At 53.9% G+C, this 22151-nt stretch overlaps 1 protein-coding gene across 2 annotated transcripts in view; it reads left to right on the top strand.

Annotated features, from left to right (window-relative positions):
• STX1A (syntaxin 1A) overlaps positions 1–22151 on the top strand; it is a 64315-nt gene that overhangs the window by 35667 nt on the left and 6497 nt on the right. For both annotated transcript variants that reach the window (XM_068154504.1, XM_068154505.1), the window contains exons 4-6: positions 9083–9157; positions 11875–11948; positions 16427–16535. In XM_068154504.1, coding sequence (XP_068010605.1) covers positions 9083–9157; positions 11875–11948; positions 16427–16535 — 258 coding nt within the window. The remainder of the gene's footprint in view (positions 1–9082; positions 9158–11874; positions 11949–16426; positions 16536–22151) is intronic.

Here is a 22151-nt window from a genome sequence, read left to right on the forward strand (position 1 = left end):
AGCACATCCCTGCACTGCTCTGCAGTGATTTTGGAGGGTCTCTGCTGTTTTCTGCTTGTTCAAGCTGTGCTGTTTTATCTTCCTCATTAAGGACAAGTTGTATTTTTCTTCCCTTCCTCCCACTGTTCCCAGCTTCTCCATCTTCATTTTGAGCAGTCAAAGGCAACCTGCCCTTCCCTAAGGGCTTGCTGAGCCAGGACAGCGAGGGGGCGTTTTGGGAGGTGAAGCAGGGATCCAGCAAGGTTTGCTGGTCACGGTGGTCCTCTTGCTTTTGGGATTCCCTGCTCCCTCCTCTCCCTTAACGAGCGCTGTGCAAAAGGCGGCTGGTGACACGTCGGTGACGCCGGTGGCTGACGCCGTGCCGGGGGGGAGTGGGAGGCTGGAGCGAGCGTGCCGGGGAGCACGTCGGCACTGCCTGCCGCGGCTCGCAGCTCCCGGGGCTGCCCGGGGCTGCCCGCCGCTCCCCGCCGGCCTTTTACCAGCTCGGGCAGCGAGGATGGGCAAGGATGGGAAGAGCTCACGGGCAGCAGCAGCACCTCGAGGGTCACAGGGGCTGGAGGATGGGGAGATGCTGAGTGAGGGTGGCAGGAAAGGCTGTTCACAGGCTGCTGATCTTGCCCTGTGTGCAGAGGGTGGTCCCCAGCCAGCAGCGGGTGTGAGCTCTTGCTCCTGAGCCAGGCCGGGGGGAAGTTCTTGATTAGGAACAGTTTGCTTCCAATTTTTGTAAATGAAGAAACCAAAGAGCTTGGCAGCAAGGCAGGCTCGGGATGGGGATGGTGGAAGAGGGCTCAGCCCCAGTGTGTGTCTTGCTTGAAGGCATGGAGCTGCCTTGCTTTTATCTGTGGAGATGTTGCTGCAGGAAAGGATGGATGCACCAAACTTTTGCCTACCACTGTGGTTACCTGCTCACCCCAACAGTGGCCCTGAGGGTCTGAGTGATGCCAGCCTCAGTGGATGAAGCCAGTTCCTGAAGATGGGGAGAGCTGGCTTTGTCCTAGAGAGTCTTCAGCAGGGGGTCAAGGGCTCTGCAGCCAGCACCAGTACCATCCCTGCCAATGGCCTAGCAAAAATTGTTTGGGTTGAACTTAAGGAAGAAATGTTCTGTGATGAGGGTGGTGAGACACTGGCCCAAGTTGCCCAGAGGAGCTGTGGATGTCCCATCCCTGGTGATGTTCAAGGTCAGGTTGGACGGGGCTCTGAGCTACCTGATCTAGTGGGAGCTGTCCCTGCTCATATCAGAGGAGTTGGACTGGATGGTCTTTGGTGGTCCCTTCCAATTCAAGCCATCCTGTGAACCTATGACTCTACCTTGAGCAAGTGCCCAGTCCTGTGAGGTGGATTTTTTCCCTTTTTGACATTTCCCATCCCTTTCCTGCTGCCTCTTTAGTGACACTTCGTGACCTAAGCTGCCTCTAAAGCCTCCTGATAAAAACATCAATCAGGCCATGTTTTAAAAGAGAAAAATATGCTGGATGGGGCAGCAGAGGTGTCTGAACTCTTCTCTGGGGGCTTTCTGGGGGCTTTATTTCTCACCTGCTGCTTTGGGTACTGATTAACAGCATCTTGAAGAGTGCTTCTGCCACAGCTGAAGCCCTGGGTTGGGAGGACTTCTTTGGGTCATTTTTATCCACCAGGGCTAGAAAAGGTTCTCTTTCCAGCTCGAGGTAATACTTGCTCTTTGTCATGGAAATGTGCAACTCTAAAAATAACCTTTGCACAATTCCCTGGCTGCCTGCCTTTCAGCACAAAGCCCTGCTCCTCTTTGTCCAAATCGGAGCACCGCATGTGAGCTGCATCACCTTGTGCGGGGGGTGAAGGACTTCCCTCCTCCCGTGGACCCAGGCCCTCACTCAGGCCCTGCTTCTCCACCACCCTTTGATCTGCTCGGTGGTCAAGGCCCCTTGCTGGTCCAGGCTCTGTAGCATGGACTCATTCCCTCATCCTGGATAGTAGAAATAGGCTATCCAGGGTACACCTGCTTTGGGGAGCAGCTGTGGTGTGCCCTGGGTCACATAAGTGCCCACGGTGGGTCGTGCAGCAGTGGGCTTCCTTGGCAGACCTGTAGGACCTTTCCTTTTGCTCCCAGCAGAGCTGTTCTTGCCCTCGTCCAAGGGGACTGGTCCACCAGACAGGCCAGGGGAGATATCTGATGTAGGTCCTGATGCAGGCTTGTAGCATGTGTGATAGTGCAGTCCTGTAGAGGAGCATCTGACGTAGCCTGGGATGGTCGGTGGCCCTCCAGAGCTTCCCCTGCTGGCCTCTGGGTTTTGGAGAGGTCCCAAACTATTTTTGTGTAAAATTTTTATGTATGTGGGGGTTTTTTAAACTCAGTCTGATTCAGCTGGGGTCACATTCAGTGACTCAGGGTCAGAGAAACCAGCACTGTTCCTGGGATGGGGAGAAATTAACGTGAGCTGGGGTGGTGGTGAGCGTGGTCAGGTCACCACTCTCCTCACATGATGAACACTTACCTGAGGGTGGATTAGAGCCAAGCTCTCAAAGGAGATGAGGGTAAAAAGAGAACAATGGCTGAAGGTGCTTTAGTGTAGAGCCGGAGTGCTAGGAATAAAGCTATCAAGGCATGAGACACATTAAGTTCAACCAGGCTAAGTGCAAGGTCCTGCAACTGGGTCAGGACAACTCTGAGTTCCATCACAGTCTAGGGGATGGATGGGTGAGGGGATGGATGGATGGAAAGCAGCTCTGCAAAGGAGGACTGAGGGATACTGGTGGGAAACTGCAGCACAGAAAGCCAAGTGTCTCCTGGGCTGCATCACCAGCAGCATGGCCAGCAGGGCAAGGTCAAGCTTTGCTGAGATCCTGTTCTTAGTGCATCCTTGTGTTCCTTACCACTTCTCTCTAGCTCCTACTTTGGGGGTTTTGCTTGAAGATTTACACTCAGTTTTCCCATATGTGACTGGCACAAGGAGAATATTTTCCCATCCTCTGGTGGCACAGCACTGGAGGGGTGTTGGAGGGGTGTGGAAAACTCAGCAGGCACCAGCCTGAAGGGCAAAGGGGATTTTCTGTGATGAGCTTGAAGAAGGGCAGGAAGCTCTCAGCTGGCTTGGTGCATTAAATAATGGGCAGAAAGGAGAGAAACTTGTGAGGGGCACTTCTCCTTTTATGGGTGTTGGGGAGAACATGTGGCATGTCTTAGGATGATTAAATTCCTGCCTTCCAACACTAACTCAGGTTGTTGCTAAACATTTGGTATCAAAAATAGCCTCTGCTGGATCCCAGTCTACCTGAGGGTATTGATCAGGAAGTTTTCCAGGAGCTGAGTAAGATGGTGTGAGATGGAGCCTCTGCTGTTAGTGTTGATTTCCAATAAGTCTCCACATCCCTCCTGGGCATCAGGGGCTTGGGAGGTAGCACAGCCTCGATGGTGTTTTTGAGAGACAGAGAAAGGGAATGAGCTGGGTAATTACTGACTGATTGATGCCACCTTGCTTCTGGGCAAAACAGTGGAGCATTTGAGGTGGGATTCGATCGAGACAATGAAAGGAGGGGAAGACAATGAGTGTGGTTCAGTGCGGTAAAAATAGATCTGAGCAGCTTCACTTGGTACCTCTGCATGCTGAGTGCCTGTGGGGGAGGGCTGGGCTTGCTCTGCTCCCCTTGAGCCCCAGCACTGCTGGCCCAGTGCACCCTGAATCCATCCTGGAGCATCCCAGGGGTTTGTGTGTGGCTCCAGGCAGGATGGGAGTGTGCAGCAAAGGGCCAGCTTGTGATGGCATTGAGTGCCACCTTGGAGCTACTGGGAAGGGCATTGAGAAGCTCAGAGGAGAGGTGTGGGCAGGACAGGGCACTGGGAAGGAAACTCTAACCCTATCCAGATCCTTCCCTTCCCTCTGCTGCATCGACTGCACCACTCAGCTTGGTGTCATCTGAAAATCAGCTGAGGCTGCAGATCAATCCCACTGTCTCTGTTAGCAATGAAGATATTGCAAAGTATTGGTCCCAGTGTAGTATTGCCCCTTCAGGGACACCACTTATTACACTGAGCCACTGACTGCAGCTCTTCTGGCACAGCCATCCAGCCACTTCCCCATCCATCTATGTAGCCCACCCATCAAACCCATATCTCTCCAAATAAGAGCAAGGAAGTTGTGGGAAAACCTCTCAAAGGCCTTACAGGAGTCCAGGTAGATGATGATGGAGTGTTTAGAAGGACTTGCAGCGATAGGCTGAGGGGCAGGGGGTTGATACTGGAGCAGGGCAAATTTAGGCTGGACAGCAGGAGGAAGTTCTGCACAGTGAGAATGGTGAAATAAATACTGCAACAGGTTGCCCAGGGGTGTGGTTGAGGCCCCATCCCTGGAGACATCCAAGATCAGACTTGATGTGGTCCTGGGCAGCAGTTGGAGGCACCATGATCTTACTGGGCACGGTGCTGAGGCTGACTGGTCAGTGGTTCCCCGCGTGGGGCTGGAGCAGCCTTCTTAGCCATTCTCCTCCCTGGTGGCTTTTCAAACAGGTTGCATTTGTGTTATTACCTTTAAATCTGTGAAATGCTACAGCAAACGTTTCAAACAACTCCACAGATCCCTAGGAAAGATTCTCCTTGGTGTGGTCCCAGATGGCAGACAGCTCACTGGGGCTGCCAGCTCTGGGCTTCCCCTTTGCATTCACCTTTAAGAAGCACTTTGCATCTCATCAACATCAGTGCCAGGACAAACAGGCACAGCAGTGGTGAACTCTCAGAGACAGAGAGGAAGTTTTAAGGCAAGAGAGCTTTCTTTTTTCCTGAGTTTTCCCTGAAGGAACCACGGCCAGGACCTGCTTGAATCTTTCACTGGGAAAAGCTCAACCTTTGCCCAGGGGATCCTTCTGCCCAGCTTGGTCAGGGGCCTCAGCTAGGGAGGAGATTGGAAGTGTAATTTTCGTGGTTAGGTTGGTTGGTCGTTTGCAGTGGAGAGCTGCAGGTCACAAAGAGGTGAAGGTTTGTTAATCCCAGCAAGGAGGGAGGGAGGGAGGGGACTGTGGTGGCTGAGAACCATCTCGTGTGTGCAAAGTCACCGTCACAGTGGTGCTCAGGCGTGGTGGCAGTCGCCTGCAGTTAGCTGTGAAGGATGGAGGGCTGGTGCCTGCCTGCCTGCCTGCCTGCAGCTGCCCTCCTGCTTGCTGCTTTGGAGGTTTGTTCCCTCCTCCTCCTTTACTGATGATGGTGCTGAATGTTTGGCTGCAGGCAGGAGTCCCTCCCCCAGCCTTGAAGAGTATCTGATGTGACAGCTCTGGGTGTCAGTTCCTTGTGTTTGTTCCCTTTCCTGTTACATGGGGAATGCTTTTGGGAAGGTGCAAGGAAAGGGAACACAGGGAATTGGTTTTCCCTCTTTCCCAAGCAGCTGAGGCTGTGCTGGAGCTTGGTGGTGTTTCCAGCCTGGGTGTTTGCCCAATTTGCTGTTGGCAGAGGGAGGAGAAAGAGCTCCTACTGCTGCCTGCATCTCTGCCTCCCCTGTAATGCCTGGACTCCCCTCCATATCAGGTCACAGTGGGTCTCAGGGCTTCTTCGGGATGAAAAATGGAAGTGGTATGCCCAGCAGGACCAGGGCAGTGATCATCCCCCTGTGCCCAGCACTGGTGAGGCTGTAGCTCAAATACTGGGTTCAGTTTTGGACCCCCATTGCAAGAAAAGCATTGAGGTGCTGAAGCAGGTCCAGAGAAGGGCAGCAAAGGTGGTGAAAGGTCTGGAGAACAGGGCTGGAGAGGAGCAGCTGAGGGACCTGGGGTGGTTCATCTTGGAGGAGAGGAGGTTGAGGGGAGACCTCATTGCTCTCTACAACTCTCTGGAAGCAGGTTGGAGCCAGGTGGGGGTTGATCTCTTCTCCCAGGTGACAAGATGAAACCAGCCTCAAGTTGCACCAGGGGAGGTTTAGGTTGGACATTAGGAAAAATGTCTTTCTGTCAAGTCCTCGCACAGGCTGCCCAGGGGAGTGGTGGAGTCCCCATCCCTGGAGGGATCAAAAAGCTGTGTAGATGTTGTGCTGAGGGGCATGGTTTAGTGGTGACCTGGAAGTGCTGGGTTAATGGTTGGACTTGATCTTAAAGGTCTCTTTCAACTGAGAAGATTCTATGACATAAGGCTCAACCCCAGACCAAAGCCTCCTTTCCCCTTGCAGGGACTGAGGACACAGCCCTGTGGAGCTGGTGGCCATGGGAGCAACCCTGCTTCCCTGGTGTGCTTAGTGCCAGGAGGAGCAGAGCAGGCAGCCCCAGCTTGGCTGTGGGGATCACATCTTACCCCTTCACACTGCTCTGCTCGCTGGGGTGACTCTCTGGCTGCAGCAGCAGAGGTGTTGTGGTTCTTCAGCTTCCTGTTGCTGAGCGTGAATGGTTAAATAGCTCGGAGTGAGTCACTTAAACAGACGCCATGGATGTGAAAATAATTGTCTGGGAAGCCTGTGCCTGCCAGGTCGCCAAGTAATCCTCGTGTGTCCTGTGACTCAAAGCCAGCCAGAAGGAGTGTTTTCTGCCTGCTGCTCAGTTGGAAGTATTTGAAGGGAAGGCAGCCCAGCTGCCTGTGTCCTTCCCTCCCTCCATCCATCCGTCCGTGCGGTCCTCTCCCCTTCCTGTGAGTGTCCAGCTCAGGGGGATGCTCAGCTCATGCTCACTGCTTGCTGTGGTAGCATCCCTGCAGTCCAAGCCTCAGCCTGAACTGACAGGAAGAAAGGGAAGTGTTTAGCAGGGAGTTAGGTGAAGCTGTTTCATAGAATTGAAGGTGGGTGTGGATAGGAAGGGACCTTGGTGTTCCCTGGTCCATTATACCCCCCCAAGCAGATCCTACTCAGACTTTCACTGGAATGGAATGGAATGGAATGGAATGGAATGGAATGGAATGGAATGGAATGGAATGGAATGGACCAGACCAGACCAGGTTGGAAGAGACCTTCAAGATCATCGAGTCCAACCTATCATCCAACACCACCTAATCAATTAACCATGCAACCAAGCACCCTGTCAAGTCTCCTCCTGAACACTTCCAGTGATGGTGACTCCACCACCTCCCCAGGCAGCACATTCCAGTGGCAATCACTCTCTCTGTGTAAAACTTCCTCCTGACCTCCAGCCTGAACCTCCCCTGGTGCAGCCTGAGGCTGTGTCCTCTTGTTCTGGTGCTGGTTGCCTGGGAGAAGAGACCAACCTCTGCCTGTCTACAACCCCCCTTAGGTAGTTGTAGAGAGCAATAAGGTCACCCCTGAGCCTCCTCTTCTCCAGGCTAAGCAACCCCAGCTCCCTCAGCCTCTCCTCATAGGGCTGTGCTCCAGACCTCTCCCCAGCTTTGCTGTGGTGCTGAGGGCCATGGTTTAGCACCAGCCTTGGCAGAGCTAGACAATGGTTGGACTCAATGACCCTAAAGGTATTTTCTAACTGAAACAATTCAATGCTTCTTTGATTCCTTAATATGAGTGCTTTTGAGAATATGGGAAAGGGAAGTAATTAGCCACTTAAGTGAGAGCTGAGAGTGAAAGCATCCCCTCCCTCTCCTTGTTTTCTCTAGCAGAGAGGTCACTGTGCATCCCCCAGCGACGCCGCGGTGTTGGCTCCCTCGGGAGCGGAGCTATCGCAGCCCTGTTGGCTTCCTCCTTCTCCCAGTAGTGCTGGAGCTCTTAGCTCTGAGTCAGGAATGTGTTCAGCTGTTGATAGGATGTGACCTTCCCCCAGCACGTTCCCATCATCATGATTTGCTAATTGTGCCTGTGACTGGCAGCTGGGAGCGTACGGCACCGGAGCTCCCGCAGCCGTGGGGATGACTCAGTCAATGTGCCTCGAGTCTATTCAACAAAGTTTTATTCAATTAAGTCCTGATCTCATCAAAACCAAGAAGGGAGCATTAGTGTGGCAGCATTTCCCAGAAATCACATTTGAAGGGCAGGTGGTTTGTACTTGCTTTACTATGTGGATCTGGAGACGCTGCCACGTGCTGGCATCACCGCTGAGCTTTGGGGCTGGCATGGTTGGGGCACGGCGACATCCCTGGCAAGCCAGCTGGGCTGCCACAAGGCCATGGGTGAGCACAGGGGGGTTGCTATGACCCAGCCTTTTTACAGCCCCACAGCATGAAGGGCTGCTGCACTGGCAGAGCATGGTTGAGTACCTGAGTGCTGGGCATGGGTGCTGTGCCCAGAGAGGTTGGTGCAGCAGTTTCTGAAGCACAGGGTGGCCAAGGTCACACCTCCATGTCTTGCCTCCTTCAAGGACACTCTGGTTTGTGGGAGAGGAACCTGGACAAGAGTAGAGGTTCCTTGAGTGGTTTGGGTTGGAAAAGACCTTAAAGATCATGCAGTCCAACTCCCCTATATTCAGCAGGGACAGGTCCCACTAGATCAGGTTGCCCTGTCCCACCTGACCTTGCATGCTTCCGGGGATCCAGCCTCCATGCTCAGCAGGGCTCTTCTTCCAATGAGAGCTGTGCACAGGATGTGTGGGGCACCTGTAGGGACAGGGAGGAAGGGACTTGCTTGTACTTGGCCTTGTGTGCAGCCCCTGTGCCTCTGCCCGTTGGAACACAAGAACTGCTTTACCCCCTCCCACCACTGCTGGGCTGCTTGGAGCCGTTCCTGAGACGTGGGCTGTGGCACCAGGGAGGTTTCTAAGGAGGTTTCTGGCCATTTCAGTCCCTACTTTTCTGCCAAAAGCAGCAAATTCAAGCTGGGGAGTGACCACACACACACTGTCTGTCACTCAGGGGGTGGCAGACTGACCTTTTCTAACACTCTGGGGAAGGCTGGCTGGTGTTGGCAGCGCCTTGGGGAGATCAGCCCTTGGTGAGCAGAAGGTTGTTGGTGTCTCTCCACTTCAGGAACCAGCACTGTGGATTGTGTATCCCTTCCACTCTCTGCAGAGTGCTGGGTATGATGCAGTGTAGGGGTTCCCAGCTCCTTGCTTGCTCAGCCAGCAGCAGAGCTCTTTCCAATCTCAGGACTGTGAGGAGAATCCAATGGAAGGCATAGAGTGGAAGTGCTCCCAGTCTGGAGTTGGGAGTGCTCACAGCTCTGGTCCCCACGTGCTGTGGGTCTGAGCAGCAGTTTTTAGCAGTGTCTCCAATGCACCCATGTTTGCTTTTTTTCTTTCTGGCCAGAAACAAAGGAGGAGCTGGAGGAGCTGATGTCTGACATCAAGAAGACAGCGAACAAAGTGCGCTCCAAGCTAAAGAGTGAGTACTTGCCTGCGGTGCTGCTGTGGGGCAGGGAGAATTGCTGCCCTGGGTCCTGCTCTCTGGAGCAGGTGGTGGAGAAGAAAGGGGCTCTTGGCCTCAGGGAAGGTTATCCTGTCCCATCAGCATGCCCTGTTGTCTTGGTGTGCCTCCACCTTGGGCAGTGCAAGGACACAGCACTGCTAAGGTGGCTGTTAGGCTCCATCATTGGAAGGGTCAATCAGTCTCTGTGACAAGCAGGGACTGACAACGTGGCTGTCAGCCCACCATGGCTTGGGTGAGCCCAGGACCCAAGGCTGGACCCCAGGGGATTTGGAGGGTCAGTCAGGACAGCAGTGTCTGGTGGCAGGTCGTGCTGGTGCAGCTCAGGTTTGCCTGCAGTGGTCTTGGACATCAGTGTAGGATTTGGTTGAAGTTGGTGCCGCCTCTGAAGGGTGGGAGAGGAGCTGGTGCTTCCCCCACAGCAGCAATGTTCTTCCTAATCCCAGGGTTCTGTGGGAGCCCTGCAGGTGTGGAGGACTTAGATACATCTGAAGCCATTTGTTAGGTTTGTCACCACCGGTGTGGCCATGTCCCAGGTCTGCCAGAGGAGAGTTGTAACCTCCACTGTCCCTTTGTTGCCCTCCTGAGCTCAGCTAGACCTAGGAAGGAGAGCTTCTCTGTTTCATAGACCAAGGGATCCCTTCCCATGAACCAGAGCCCCCCACCAGCCATGCTGGGATCCCTGGTGTCCAGATGGGGACAGGTTTTAACCTGTGCACAACCAAAATCCTTTTCCCTAGGTGTTTTGTTCTGCCTTTCCAAGGAGCTTTGAGAAGCTGAAGGATTGCAGCACAGGCTCCAGTTTCTGTTTCCTCCTCCCAGAAAAGACTCACTGCTATCCTATTTACCTGGAGCAACAGCTGATTAGTCCTTGTGCTTTGTCCCAGATCTCCTTGTGGCCAGGATGATCAGAGAAAGAAAACAGTGAGGCCTGATAAAAACACCATCTGCTGACGAGGAGCTGACTTCGTTAGGACAGGCATTGCTCATGCAGTGGCTAATTCTAATTACCAGCTTCTGGGGAAAATGTGATTTTATTAGTTACCATAAATGCACAATGTTTGCCAATAGTGTGCCTTGGGAACAGGGGCTGGCTGGTGACAAGTGTGGAGGAAGCCCAGTTGCTGGGCAGGCAGCAGCCGCTGCACAGCGGCCGTCTGGCAGGGTGGGATGGGACCGTTCAGAGAACTTCCTAGATACAGACAGCTGCTCCAGGAGAGGATAGGAGGCAGGGCAGAATTTGTGCTGGTGTTCTCCAGCGCTTTCTTGGCGAATGCAGTGCTGTTGGACGTCCCCTGCCAGCACCACAGAGGGTTCCCCAGGCCCACGGTCTCCCTTTCAGTGCTGCTGCTCTCTGCAGTGGTACTGTGGGGCCAGCCTTGCTAAGCAGCACACAGCAGAAACATGGGTGCTCACCATGCTGCTGGGGTCCTGCACCCTGCCCTGCTGCACTGCTCACTGATAGGAATCATAGAAGCATAGAATCATAGAGTAGCTTAGGTTGGAAGGGACCTTAGAGATCATCTACTCCAACCTCCCTGCCATGAGGGATGCTTCTCAGCTAGACTTGGTCACTCGAGGCCTCATCAAACCTGGTCTTGAACACCTGTAGAGAGGGGACATCCACAACCACTCTGGGCACCTTGTTCCAGAGTCTCACCACTTTCACACTGAAGAACTCCTAAACCTACTCTTTCTCAGGCCACTGGGAGCTCCTTGGAATGGGAAGCCCCTGCTGCAGGAGGAACCTGCTGCCCTGACCTGCTCCAGTGTGGAAAGTGCTGGGGACAACCAGGCTTAGAAAGCTGGTGGGGGGGACATCTGCACTGGGAATGGGGTCTTCAGCCAAACTCCAGAGATGGGTGCTCACAACTGGTGCTCTGCACAGTGACATGCATCTCTGCCAGCCTGCTGATGGGAGCTTTCTCCCAGGCTTTTAAGATCTGTGAATTTAAGTTTTTGAATTAGCATGTCTCGAGCTGGCCTTGAGGAGCAGGTCTGCACTGCCTTGCTCCCTGCCAGACCCTCTGCCCTGCAGCCCCATGCCTTAAACCACAGTGGGATGCTGAGCAGGGCAGCACTTCTCCCTGATGGATTTATGCTCTTTGGGCAAATGAAGAATTCATCTCTCTCCTGGGAGTAATTCAAAGGGCAGATCTCTGCTGCAGAGGAGTCTTCAGCAAGCTCCTTCTCTGCAGCCTGGTGGGTCCTCCCTGAGCAAGGCTGGGCAGCTGGCTGGCTGACTATTTTTAGGGTCCCTGGAGAAGTCTTGAGCATTGGTATTTTGCAGAGACATTTTTGCTCTGGGCTTCCTCCTGCTGCCTGGCCTTGCAGGGGGAGAGCAGCACTCCATTTCCTTTGAATACCAGAAAGTGGGAATCAGACCTGGGCATAACATCAGTTTTGCACTGCAATCCTTGACCACCAGCCTGGGGGTGCCCTCAAGAGCACCAAGTCTCAGCTGGTGGCCAGGCACTGAGTGCTTGGCAGCAATGAAATGAAGCTTTGCTGCCAGTCCAGCAGCAGTTTGTGAGCTCAAGTCAGGAGCTGGGCATTGCTCAGTGCCAGATGCTCCTCGAGTTGTGGGCTTCAGTCTTTTGCAGTCCCTTTGCCAAACAATCCCTTTTCCTTCCCTGAAGAGCATGAAATAATCCCTGTCCTTCTACCCCACCCAGGTATTGAGCAGAGTATTGAACAAGAGGAAGGGCTCAACAGGTCATCTGCTGACCTGAGGATAAGGAAAACTCAGGTGAGTCTCCTGGGGAGGGCAGGGTGGGAAGCGACTGCAGACAGCTGGAGGGATCCCGGGAGGCGGTGGGAGAGGAGGGCTCTGCTTGGCTTTAGAGCAGTCATGTCCTGGTCTGCAAATACTGGGCAAAGGAGTGCAGCACATTCCTGAATGGATGAGTGGAAAAGGCAGCCTGGGGGAGCTGTGGCATCAGGAGGTGCAGAGGGAGCCCTGGAGGGGACAGGATGTGCGTCAGCTTCATCCTTGTGTGCGAGTCTGGGGGTCAGGGTGGGCAGAATACAGAATTAACCAGGTTGGAAAACACCTTTGAGATCATCAAGTCCAACCCAACACCATCTAATCAACTAAACCAGGGCACTAAGTGCCTCATCCAGTCTGTTTTTAAACACTTCCAGTGATGGTGACTCCACCACCTCCCTGGGCAGCCCATTCCAGGGAGGTGGTTGCTACACATCCACGTTAAGCCTCTCACTAGAGGTGATTTCGACTGGGGCAGAAGTACCCTGTGAAGCAGCAGCTCTGGGAGGAGAGCCAGGTGTCTGAACCACTGTCTTCATAAACCTGAAGCCTCTGTGTGCTTCTGCAGTGCCTGAAAGGATGCTTGGGCAGCTCACAATGAGAGCAGGGCCTGCTGATGCAGCTGGGTGACTCACCTAAACTTTCACTTCACCTAAGAGGATGGGTGGGCTTTCAGAGAGTGCTGGGCAGACCTGCAGCCTGCCTGCAGTGTTCTTCCCTGGTGGGGCTGTAGTTGCTCCTGCACAGGGCATCTGTTTGGCTTCCCAATCCAGAAACATCAGACTCCTGAAGGGCAGACACAAGCCTTCCTCTCATTCCCATGAAGCCACCAATAACCAGCACCTCCTTTTGATGGGTTGCTTAGCAGGGTTGTCCAGTGGTAGACACAGAAATGGGGTGCACCTCCTTCTCCATTCAGATGGTCCCAAGGCTGCATTATGCTCAGCTGGGATTAGTCATGCTGCTTGTGCTTCTGTCTGCAGCCAAGGTGGGGTGGAGCATGCTGGCTCTAGAAGAGAGGGGGATGAGGGACATGGGGCTTGTTCCAGGGTCCAACAGCACACACCAAAAACTTGGAAGTACTGACCCTGGCAGTTGGTTGGGTTGCTTGACCTCTCGAAGATCTTTCCAGCCTGAATTGCCTTACAGCTCTGAGTAAATCCCCTCATATTCCCCCAAAGTCAGGAAACAGCTACCTGGACTGCAAAGCTTCTGGCTCGTGTAGAGATGAAAGTCACTTCTCTCCTGCAAACCATTGTGTCAGGCTGTTTTGAGGGGTCCCAGTGGCAGATGATCACACACAGAGCAGAGAAGCAAGGCCTTGTTCTTGTGTTTTAGCAAACCACTGAAATGATGAAGGCAATGGGAGCTGCCAGCGTTGCTCTTCAGCAGCCAGGGGTGGGGGTCCAGGCATGGATCTGCTGCTCTTGCAGGGAGGTTACAGACAAAGACAGCTCATAACAATCCTCCTTTCTCTGAGCCCTCTGCAGTGAGGCTGGAGGAGTTTGGGTGTCAGTAGTTTATCACCTTTCCAGTCTGGGAAGCCACTGGCTCGGTCTGCCCTGCCCTGCCGCAGTCGGTGCCCAATCAATACAGCAGTGACAGTAATGGATCACCTCTGCAGAGGCAGCTCCCTGCCTGCTGTCCTCCCTGCCCTGCACCACAGCATGTGGGGCTGAGCCTGAGGCAGTGGGCAGCCATTCCTCTGCCAAACTGGGGCAAGAGAAAGACTCATCTCTAGATGTCGAGGTGGAGCTTCCTGTGTTGTAGTTTATATCCATCCCCCCTTGTCCTGGTTGGACTTGAAGATCTCAAAGATCATTTCCAACCTAACCAGCTGCACGATTCTACCTTCCCAGGGGTGCTGGCCCCACGGTGGCACCCCGTGCCCAGCGTGCATGCTTGTGTGCACAGGCTGGGATGGAGGCTGGGAGGTGAGCTGGGCACAGAGCAGTGCTGTGCCAGCCTTGTGGTGCTGGCTTTGCTTCTCACCATGCACTGGGGGTGAGAGGAGCTGACAGCTGTGGCAGGGCTGGCGAGCGGCGCTGCCGGGCGGAGCGGCACCGACATGACTGTTGGAGCTGTCACCCAGGGAACAGTGTGGGCTGAGCTGGTGTAGAGGCAGGGTTTTTTCCTGGCTTGAAGCTACACATCAGTGTGAAAACATCCCTGGCTCTTGCTTGTGTTGGTTCTGCCCTGTGCCCAGTGTGTGTGACTGGTGTGACTGGGGTGTTTTGGTGCCACGGGACAGACCCTCAGCGAGGTCACTGTCTTGCAAAGGAGCTGGTGCAGCTGGCATGGGCTGTGTGTGATGATCTTCCCTTGGGCTCCTGCCCATCCAAGGACAGGAAACAGCCCAGCTAGAAATCTGGCACCCAGGTTTGTTCCTTCTTGAGGGATCACAGCACATGATGAGGAGGGAGTTCAGGGGATCCCAGCCTCTGCCACAGAGCAGTGCCGGCCTCATCAGGTTGCTCGTGGCCTTGTTCTTAGTATCCAGATGGATGGCAGTGCCACAGGCATCATTCCATGGGTCCTCTAGGTCCCAGTCCAGTGTCTGGCCACCTTTAGGATGATTTTCTTTCCCCCTTAATATTTAACTGAAAACCTCTGTCCCCCTTTTCCCCAGTGCCCCTCCAAGAAGTGTCTAGCTCCAGCTTCTTGGGGGTCATTGTAGCCAGCAATGAGACCTCCTGGATTTCAGTGTATGCTTGGGGGAGGTTTCAAAGCCCCCTGTGGGTGCTCAGAGCTGTATCAGCTCTTTGGAAATCCAGCTTGGTGGTTCCAAAAGCTGGGCTGCTTTCTCCTCATCTGGGGAGTGAAGAGTTGCTGGCCCTGGGTGGGCCCTGGGTGGAACAAGCCCATTTTCCTCGCTTCAGTGAATAGTTCTTTTTAAGGTGGTTTTCAAATGCAAGGTCCCTTCTGATATGCTTTGTATTTACTTGCAACATTCAGGTAGCTTCAGCTAATGACAGAAAGCCATTTGCAACACTACTTTTTTTCCTTTTTCCAGCCCATTTCACAGGACTCTCAGCATTCCCTCAGAACTCCAGTGCATTTTGTAGACATGTGGGGTGCCTGTGGGGACATAAAATAACAATCTGGCAAAATAAACACCGAGTTAAATAACTTCCTGAGCCTCAGAGGTGTGCTGTGGTGCGCTGATGAGCAGGAAGGGTTTGCAACTCCACACCCAGGCTACAGTGGGCTGCAGATCACAGAATTGTCAGGGTTGGAAGAGACCTCAAAGATCAGCCAGTTCCCACCCCCCTGCCATGGGCAGGGACACCTCCCACTAGATCAGCATATGTTGATGCTTTCCAGCTGAATGAGGCTGAAGTGGATTTTAGGAAAAGAGTTTTGAAGAGGCAGAAGAGGAGCTGCTTGGGTGGCATGGGAGCTCTTTGCTGGATTTCAAGCCATGATGCTCAGGAGCTGTTTTGACCTTGCTTTGGGTCAGGCGCCTCTTGAGCAGCGGCTGCCTGCTGGGGCTGCCTGGGGCAGACTTCTGTGTGAGTTTTGCCAGCAGAGGAGGAAGCTGAACTGAGCCTCTGCCATAAATACTGAGCTGCTGCTTGCTTGGAATAGCTGCAAAGCAAACACAGGTATTCAAGATGTCTCCAGTGCTGTCTTCTGGAGGTAGAGGTGTGTTGGATGGGGCTGCTCTGGGTGTATCAGCCCCTGGTAGAGGAACATCTGAGCTGCAGTGTGCACCAGGGACATCTGACCCTGCAGAGATGCTGCATTGCACTGCTCCCCTCTTGCCTAAACACCTTGAGAGGTGCTCCAGGGGCATCTAACCCTGCAGAGATGCTGCATTGCACTGCTCCCCCACTGCCTAAAGACCTTGAGAGGTGCTCCAGGGGCATCTGACCCTGCAGAGATGCCGCATTGCACTGCTCCCCTCTTGCCTAAACACCTTGAGAGGTGCTCCAGGGGCATCTGACCCTGCAGAGATGCTGCATTGCACTGCTCCCCTCTTGCCTAAACACCTTGAGAGGTGCTCCAGGGGCATCTGACCCTGCAGAGATGCTGCATTGCACTGCTCCCCCCACTGCCTAAAGACCTTGAGAGGTGCTCCAGGGGCATCTGACCCTGCAGAGATGCTGCATTGCACTGCTCCCCCACTGCCTAAAGACCTTGAGAGGTGCTCCAGAAGCATCTGACCCTGCAGAGATTCTGCATTACACTGGCAGACCCAGAGGAGGCCACCACAATGGTCTGAGGACCTGACCCCCTCTGCTATGGAGAAAGACTGAGAGAGAGAGTTGGGGTTGTGCAGCCTGGAGAAGGAAAGGCTCCAGGGCAACATCACTGCAGCGGTGCTGAGTTAAGGGTTGGACTGGAGGATCTTAGAGATCTTTTCCAACCAAACCAGTCAGTGATTCCATCACAGGGGTGGCAGCTGTCTGCCTCCCACAGAGCCCTCAGCCTGACTGTCTCTTCCTCTCCCCCCGCAGCACTCGACGCTGTCGCGCAAGTTCGTGGAGGTGATGTCGGAGTACAACGCCACGCAGACCGACTACCGGGAGCGCTGCAAGGGCAGGATCCAGAGGCAGCTGGAGATCAGTGAGTCAGCCTGGAGGGGAAACACAGCTGGGTGGGGACACATCCTACACTGGTTCTCACTGGAGCAGAGCTCTGAAAATCACAGAATAGTCTGATTGGAAAAGACCTTAAGGTGATCAAGTCCAACCATAACCGAGTCCAACCGCAGCCTAACATCCCCCTGTACACAACTGTCAGACCATGTCCCTCATCCAAATGGCTTTTAAACACCTCCAGGGGTGGTGACTCCATCACCATTCTGGACAGCCTGTTCCAGTGCCTGATGAATAGAATGGAATGGAATAGGATAGGGATAGGATAGGGATAGGATAGGATAGGATAGGATAGGATAGGATAGGATAGGATAGGATAGGATAGGATAGGATAGGATAGGATAGGATAGGATAGGATAGGATAGGATAGGGATGGGATGGAATAGGAATTAGAATAGAATAGACCAGACCAGGTTGGAAGAGACCTTTGAGATCATCAAGTCCAACCTATCAGCCAACACCATCTAATCAACTAAACCATGGCACCAAGCACCCCATCCAGTCTCTTCCTAAACACCTCCAGTGATGGTGACTCCACCACCTCCCTGGGCAGCACATTCCAATGGCCAATCTCTCTTTCTATGAAGAACTTCTTCCTAACATCCAGCCTAAACCTCTCTTGGTGCAGCTTGAGACTGTGTCCTCTTGTTCTGGTGCTGGTTGCCTGGGAGAAGAGACCAACCCCCTCCTGGCTACAACCTCCCTTCAGGGAGTTGGAGAGAGTAATAAGGTCTCCTCTGAGCCTCCTCTTCTCCAGGCTAAGCAACCTCAGCTCCCTCAGCCTCTCCTCATAGGGCTGTGCTCCAAACTCCTTCCCTTCTTTGTTGCCCTTTCAGTGAAGAAATGTTTCCTAATATCCAATCTAAACCTCCCCTGTCACAACTTCCTCTGCTCCTAATCCCTTGTTACCTGAAGAAGAGGCTGGCCGTCACCTCTCTACAACCTCTCAGGGAGCTGTAGACAGCAAGATGGTCTCCACTCAGCCTCCTCTTCTCCAGGCTGAACAACCCCCGCTCCCTCAGCCCAGGGGTTCATGGGGGCTGCACACACACCGGTGGAAGCTACCAGGAGCAGCTGCCAGAGAAGGCAGACGTGTGGTGGTACCTTGTGTTCCAGTGTCAAACTGCAAAGCAATGCTCAGAAACTCCCCTCAGATGTTCTTAGATGCTGCACAGTGAGTGCAGAGAGCAGAGGGAGAGAAACTTCCACCTTGTTTGCAGCTAGTGTTGAATTCCAGGGAGCTACTGGGAGCTCCTGGCTCCTGTGCCTTCCTTGCCTTTCCTCTGGCTGCTTTTCCTCATGGGTGAGCTGAACTAAATACAAAACCAGAGCAGAGAGATCTGGAGACAAGGCCACTTGCTGCTCCCAGCAGTTTTCCTTGCCTCAGGAGGAGCATGAGGCTGCTCCAGGCATCTCCCCAGACCCAGGACCCTGGTGGCTGTTAGCAGCAAGAGTGGTGTCTTCTGGCCAGAGGTGGGTTTCAGGTGACCCTTCCAAGGCTGTCACCAGCAGAGCACATTGCCTAGGAGAAGTCTGATCCTGCCTGTCCCCCTAAACCTGCTCTCCTAGTGATTCTTCTGGGCACTTGGTGATACCTGGTTGGTTTCAGAGGAAGGTGGTCATCTCCCAGCAAAGAAGAACCATAGCACCACTGCAATTAGGGGGATGAGCAAGCCAGGGAGAAGTCAGAGCCTGTGGAGATGAAAAGAGAGTTCTGCAAAGAGTCTCCTTGTCAGAGAGCTGCCAGGGGCTTTTGTGCTCCAAATGAAAGAGCCTGGATCCCAGTGCAGGGGTTTTTAATCTCACAAACAAATGGATTTTTGTCTTCCCTATCACAGCTCAGTGTGAATAATCAGGTAGGAAATCAAGGATGGTGTCCTTGATGGTCACCTGTGGGAATGTCCATGAGCTGGCAGATGCTGGGTAATCTGGTGGCCAGTGGGGTTTCTGTGCAGGGCTGGAAGGAGTCCTGGCCATGCAAGCCTTTGTTAAGATTAGTTTTTAGGATGTGTAATAACAATGGAAGTGTTCCACAGTGGCTGAATGGAGAGGGTGAGTGACACGAGGCTCAGCAAGAGCTGTGTGAGGCAGGATGAGGAGAGTGCCACTGCTCCAGCTGACTCATTTGTCACCCAACGTCATTCTCCAGGTGATGCCCAGCCACGGGGCTGGCTTGTGATGTAAATTGGAATTGGAGGTGTCCCTGTGTCTGCCTTCCATCAGAGGAGAGGATCTGAAAGGGCTGAGCCCAGGTCCCTCATTATCTGCAGACCTGAAAGGAGCCTTCCTCTTCTTGTTTTTTCTGCTCCTGGATTTTGGAAAGACTCTGCCACCCTGCTTAAATTATGGAGATAAAGGAAATGATCTTTCTCTTTGCTCTGTCCCTCCTGCTGGGCTGCCAGTGCCTGACAGAGCACTGATGGGGGGTGAGGAAAAGGCTGCCCAGGACTCAGAGTGGCGCAGTAGTTGGGTGCAGGGGCAGTGTCTGAGCTGGTGATGGGGAGGGACCTGCTTTTCCTTCAGGGTGGAGGTGTGGAGCAGATGCAGGATGGGGTCTGTGCTGGGAGGGTCCACAGCCCTGTGCTCAGTGCTTTGCAAATGCTGGTTCCCTGCCAGGGCAGTGGAAAATGTCTCCTGGCAAAAAGGCTGATCAAAAGCAACAAGCTAATGGGGGTTTCATCAGGAGTGCTTCCTGGGCAGAGGGCTCTGCTTATCCTGGCCACCTTCAGTCCCTGCTGCTCTGGAGGCTCCTGCAGAGGCTGTTTTGAATGGAGCCCAGCTGGGATGTGGTGACTGCACAAAGCTCTGTGAAATCCTCAGCTCTTGTTTTGAGCTGATGAATCCAAAGATAGAAAGCGCCGGGAGCTCTGACAGCAAGACAGTAAATCACTCAGGTCTTGAAAGGATGAGAGCAGAGACTTCTCAGCTGCTCTGGGGATGCTCCCCAGTGCCCAGTGAGCTTCTCCATCCTAATCACATCTGCTTCTTGCTCTGGAATTAGGACAGCCACAGAAGAAATGGTGATGTAGAGCCACTGCCCCAGGCGATAGCTACCCTCTGGGACCCCCCGCAGCCCTCGGGATCTGCCCCTTCTCCTTGTGTGGGCACCTCTGTGTCTGTGTGCACCAGGGCTTGTGCCTCAGTGACCCTTATGGTCACCCCTGCCTGTCCAGCACGTGCTGAGCATGATGCAGTGGATGTCCTCTGCTCTCCTGCTGCTTCAGCCCCAGCCTCAATTGCTGCCCTCACCCTCCCTTACTCGCTCTGCTCCCAAACCCGCTGGGATCACACATGCCATGAAGGGATCACAGGATGTGCACCTCCTGGGGTTGGTGCTGGCAGGACAGATCCTCTCTGGCTGGCCCATGCCTCCCCCCAGCAATATCTCCACAGCAGCTGCTGGGAGCTGTGTTCCCCACTGCTGAGCCTCTGTGCTGTCTGTGGTGGGAGGTGTCGCTCCCTCGCTTTTTCCCCTCTGTGTTGTCCATTCTGAGATGTGACATCTTCAATCTAGTGAGGTTTCACTCCCAGAGAAACTGGAGTTGAAGCTTGGAGAGGAGCTTTCTGTGGTGGGTGTGCAGCTTTGAAGAAGCTGCTTGTTTTTATGAACAGTTTTGTTATGTGTGAGACCAAGGAGCCAAAAATAAAGCATCTGCCAGCTCCAAAGGCACTGCAGGAATTCATCAGCCCCCCCCCCCCCCCCCCCCCGTGTGACACCAGGTTAACTGGTGTGCAGGAAGGCAACCTGTGGATGCATCCCAAGCTACCCACGAGAGTCTAGGGAGTGCTCTGACCCTGGTGGCTCCTCCAGGCAGCCCTAGGTGGTCCTGGAGCCCCCAGTGCTGAAATGGGCTGAATGAGGATCCCTGTGACCCTTGCACAGGATTTATCTGAGCTACAAGTGCCTCATTGAGTGAAAATCCCAGAATCCCAGCATGGGTTGAAAGGGACTTCTGGAGATCATCTAGCCCCCAACCCCTCTGCTCACCCAGAGCTGGTTGTGCAGGATTGCAATGTCCAGGTGAGTCTGGAGTCTCTCAGAGGAGGAGACTCCACAACCTCTGGGCAGCCTGGTTCAGGGCTCCAGCACCCTCACAGCAGGGAATTTTCTCCTCATGTTCAGGTGGAACCTCCTGGATTCCAGTTTGTGCTCACTGCCCCTTGTCCTGTCACTGGGCAGTATGGGGAAGTCTGGCCCCATCCTCTTGAGCTGCACCTTTAGATAGTGATGAGCATTGAGATCTCCTCTTAGTTTTCTCTTCCCCAGGCTCAACAGCCCCAGGTCTCTCAGCCTCTCCTTGTAAGAGAGAGGCTCCAGTCCTGTCAGAATCTTTGTAGCCCTAATGCCTACACAGTGCTGGAAGTTGGCTCCTGCAGCCTCCTCCAGCTGGGCAGAAGGGCTCCTGAGGGTGAGGGTAGTGGGTGGCAGTTTGTAACGTGGTGGGCAGGCTGCAATCTGCTCATCCCAACACCACTGCAGGCAGTGCTAGACCTGCCTGAGCTGTGGAATGGCCAAGGGGGGTGAGTCTCATGCTTGTTACCTCTACACTCCACGGGTGGATGGGGGAAGCAGGATCCATCCCTCCATGAGCTGAGTGGATTTGTACCTAGTGAGAGCTTGACAGGCAGATCCTGGCAGCAGATCCCAGTCTTGGGAAGGTGTCTGTCCTTGGTGGTTCCAGCCTGAGCCCTGGCTGTTGCTGCCTCCTGCTGCTGCAGGAGGAATGGGTGCTGCAGCCACAGGAGCATGGCAGAGCCATGCAATGAGCTCAGCCATGGTGAGTTTGACTGCTCCAGCCCCCAGGTGCCTAAAGTCTTCTCTATTTATAGAGTGTCTGGCATGCAGAACTGGGCAAACTGGCAGCAGCTGGGTGATGAGTGTGAGCTGTGACACTGGAAGCTTCCCTGAGAGCTTCCCCAGGGTCCTGCATGCCCTGATGGAGCTGCTCTTGCCTCATCCCCTGGGAGCTGGCCCATGGGGATGGTTACTCCATCCAGCTGGGCATCCCAGGGCCAAGGACTGTGGAAATTCTCCTTGCTGGCTTCATGTTTCTGCCTCTGATAGCCCTGCTGCACCATGACCTGTGCATTGCCTCTCACTGTGCCCTCCTTGCGAGCTCAGGGCTGAGTTTCTCCCTCCGTGCTGCATCTCCCAGTGATGCTGTTGCTGCTTTGCTCCTTGGCAGAGCTGCTTCATCCCAGGCAACTTTGATTTCTAGGGACACCAAGTAAGAGGCAGGTGTACTCTGGCACTCTCTGGGGTGGCAGAGGTCCACCTCTCACAATTTTCCAGAATGTTCTCAAGTTTCAGGGCAGAGGTTTTTCCCCAGGCTCTTCCCTCCCCCTTGCAGTGACTCCATCCTTTCCTTCCCACTTGTGCCTGTGCAGTACAGCTCCATGGTGATGTGGGCAGCAGATCAACATCTAGCACACTTTCATCTGATTTGATTGCTGTTGAGGAGCTAATGACAGCCTTTCAAAGCAGGAAACCTGGCCAGAAGGCAGTGGACTCCCTGGGCAGTCCTCTGGGGTCCTGCAGGTTGGGTATATGACTTTGGCAAGAGTTGTGCTGGACAGCGTGGGC

The sequence above is a fragment of the Melanerpes formicivorus genome, unplaced genomic scaffold (assembly GCF_026170545.1).
Source record: "Melanerpes formicivorus ecotype bairdi unplaced genomic scaffold, bMelFor1.0.p_v2 SCAF_29, whole genome shotgun sequence".
Taxonomy (NCBI): domain Eukaryota; kingdom Metazoa; phylum Chordata; class Aves; order Piciformes; family Picidae; genus Melanerpes; species Melanerpes formicivorus.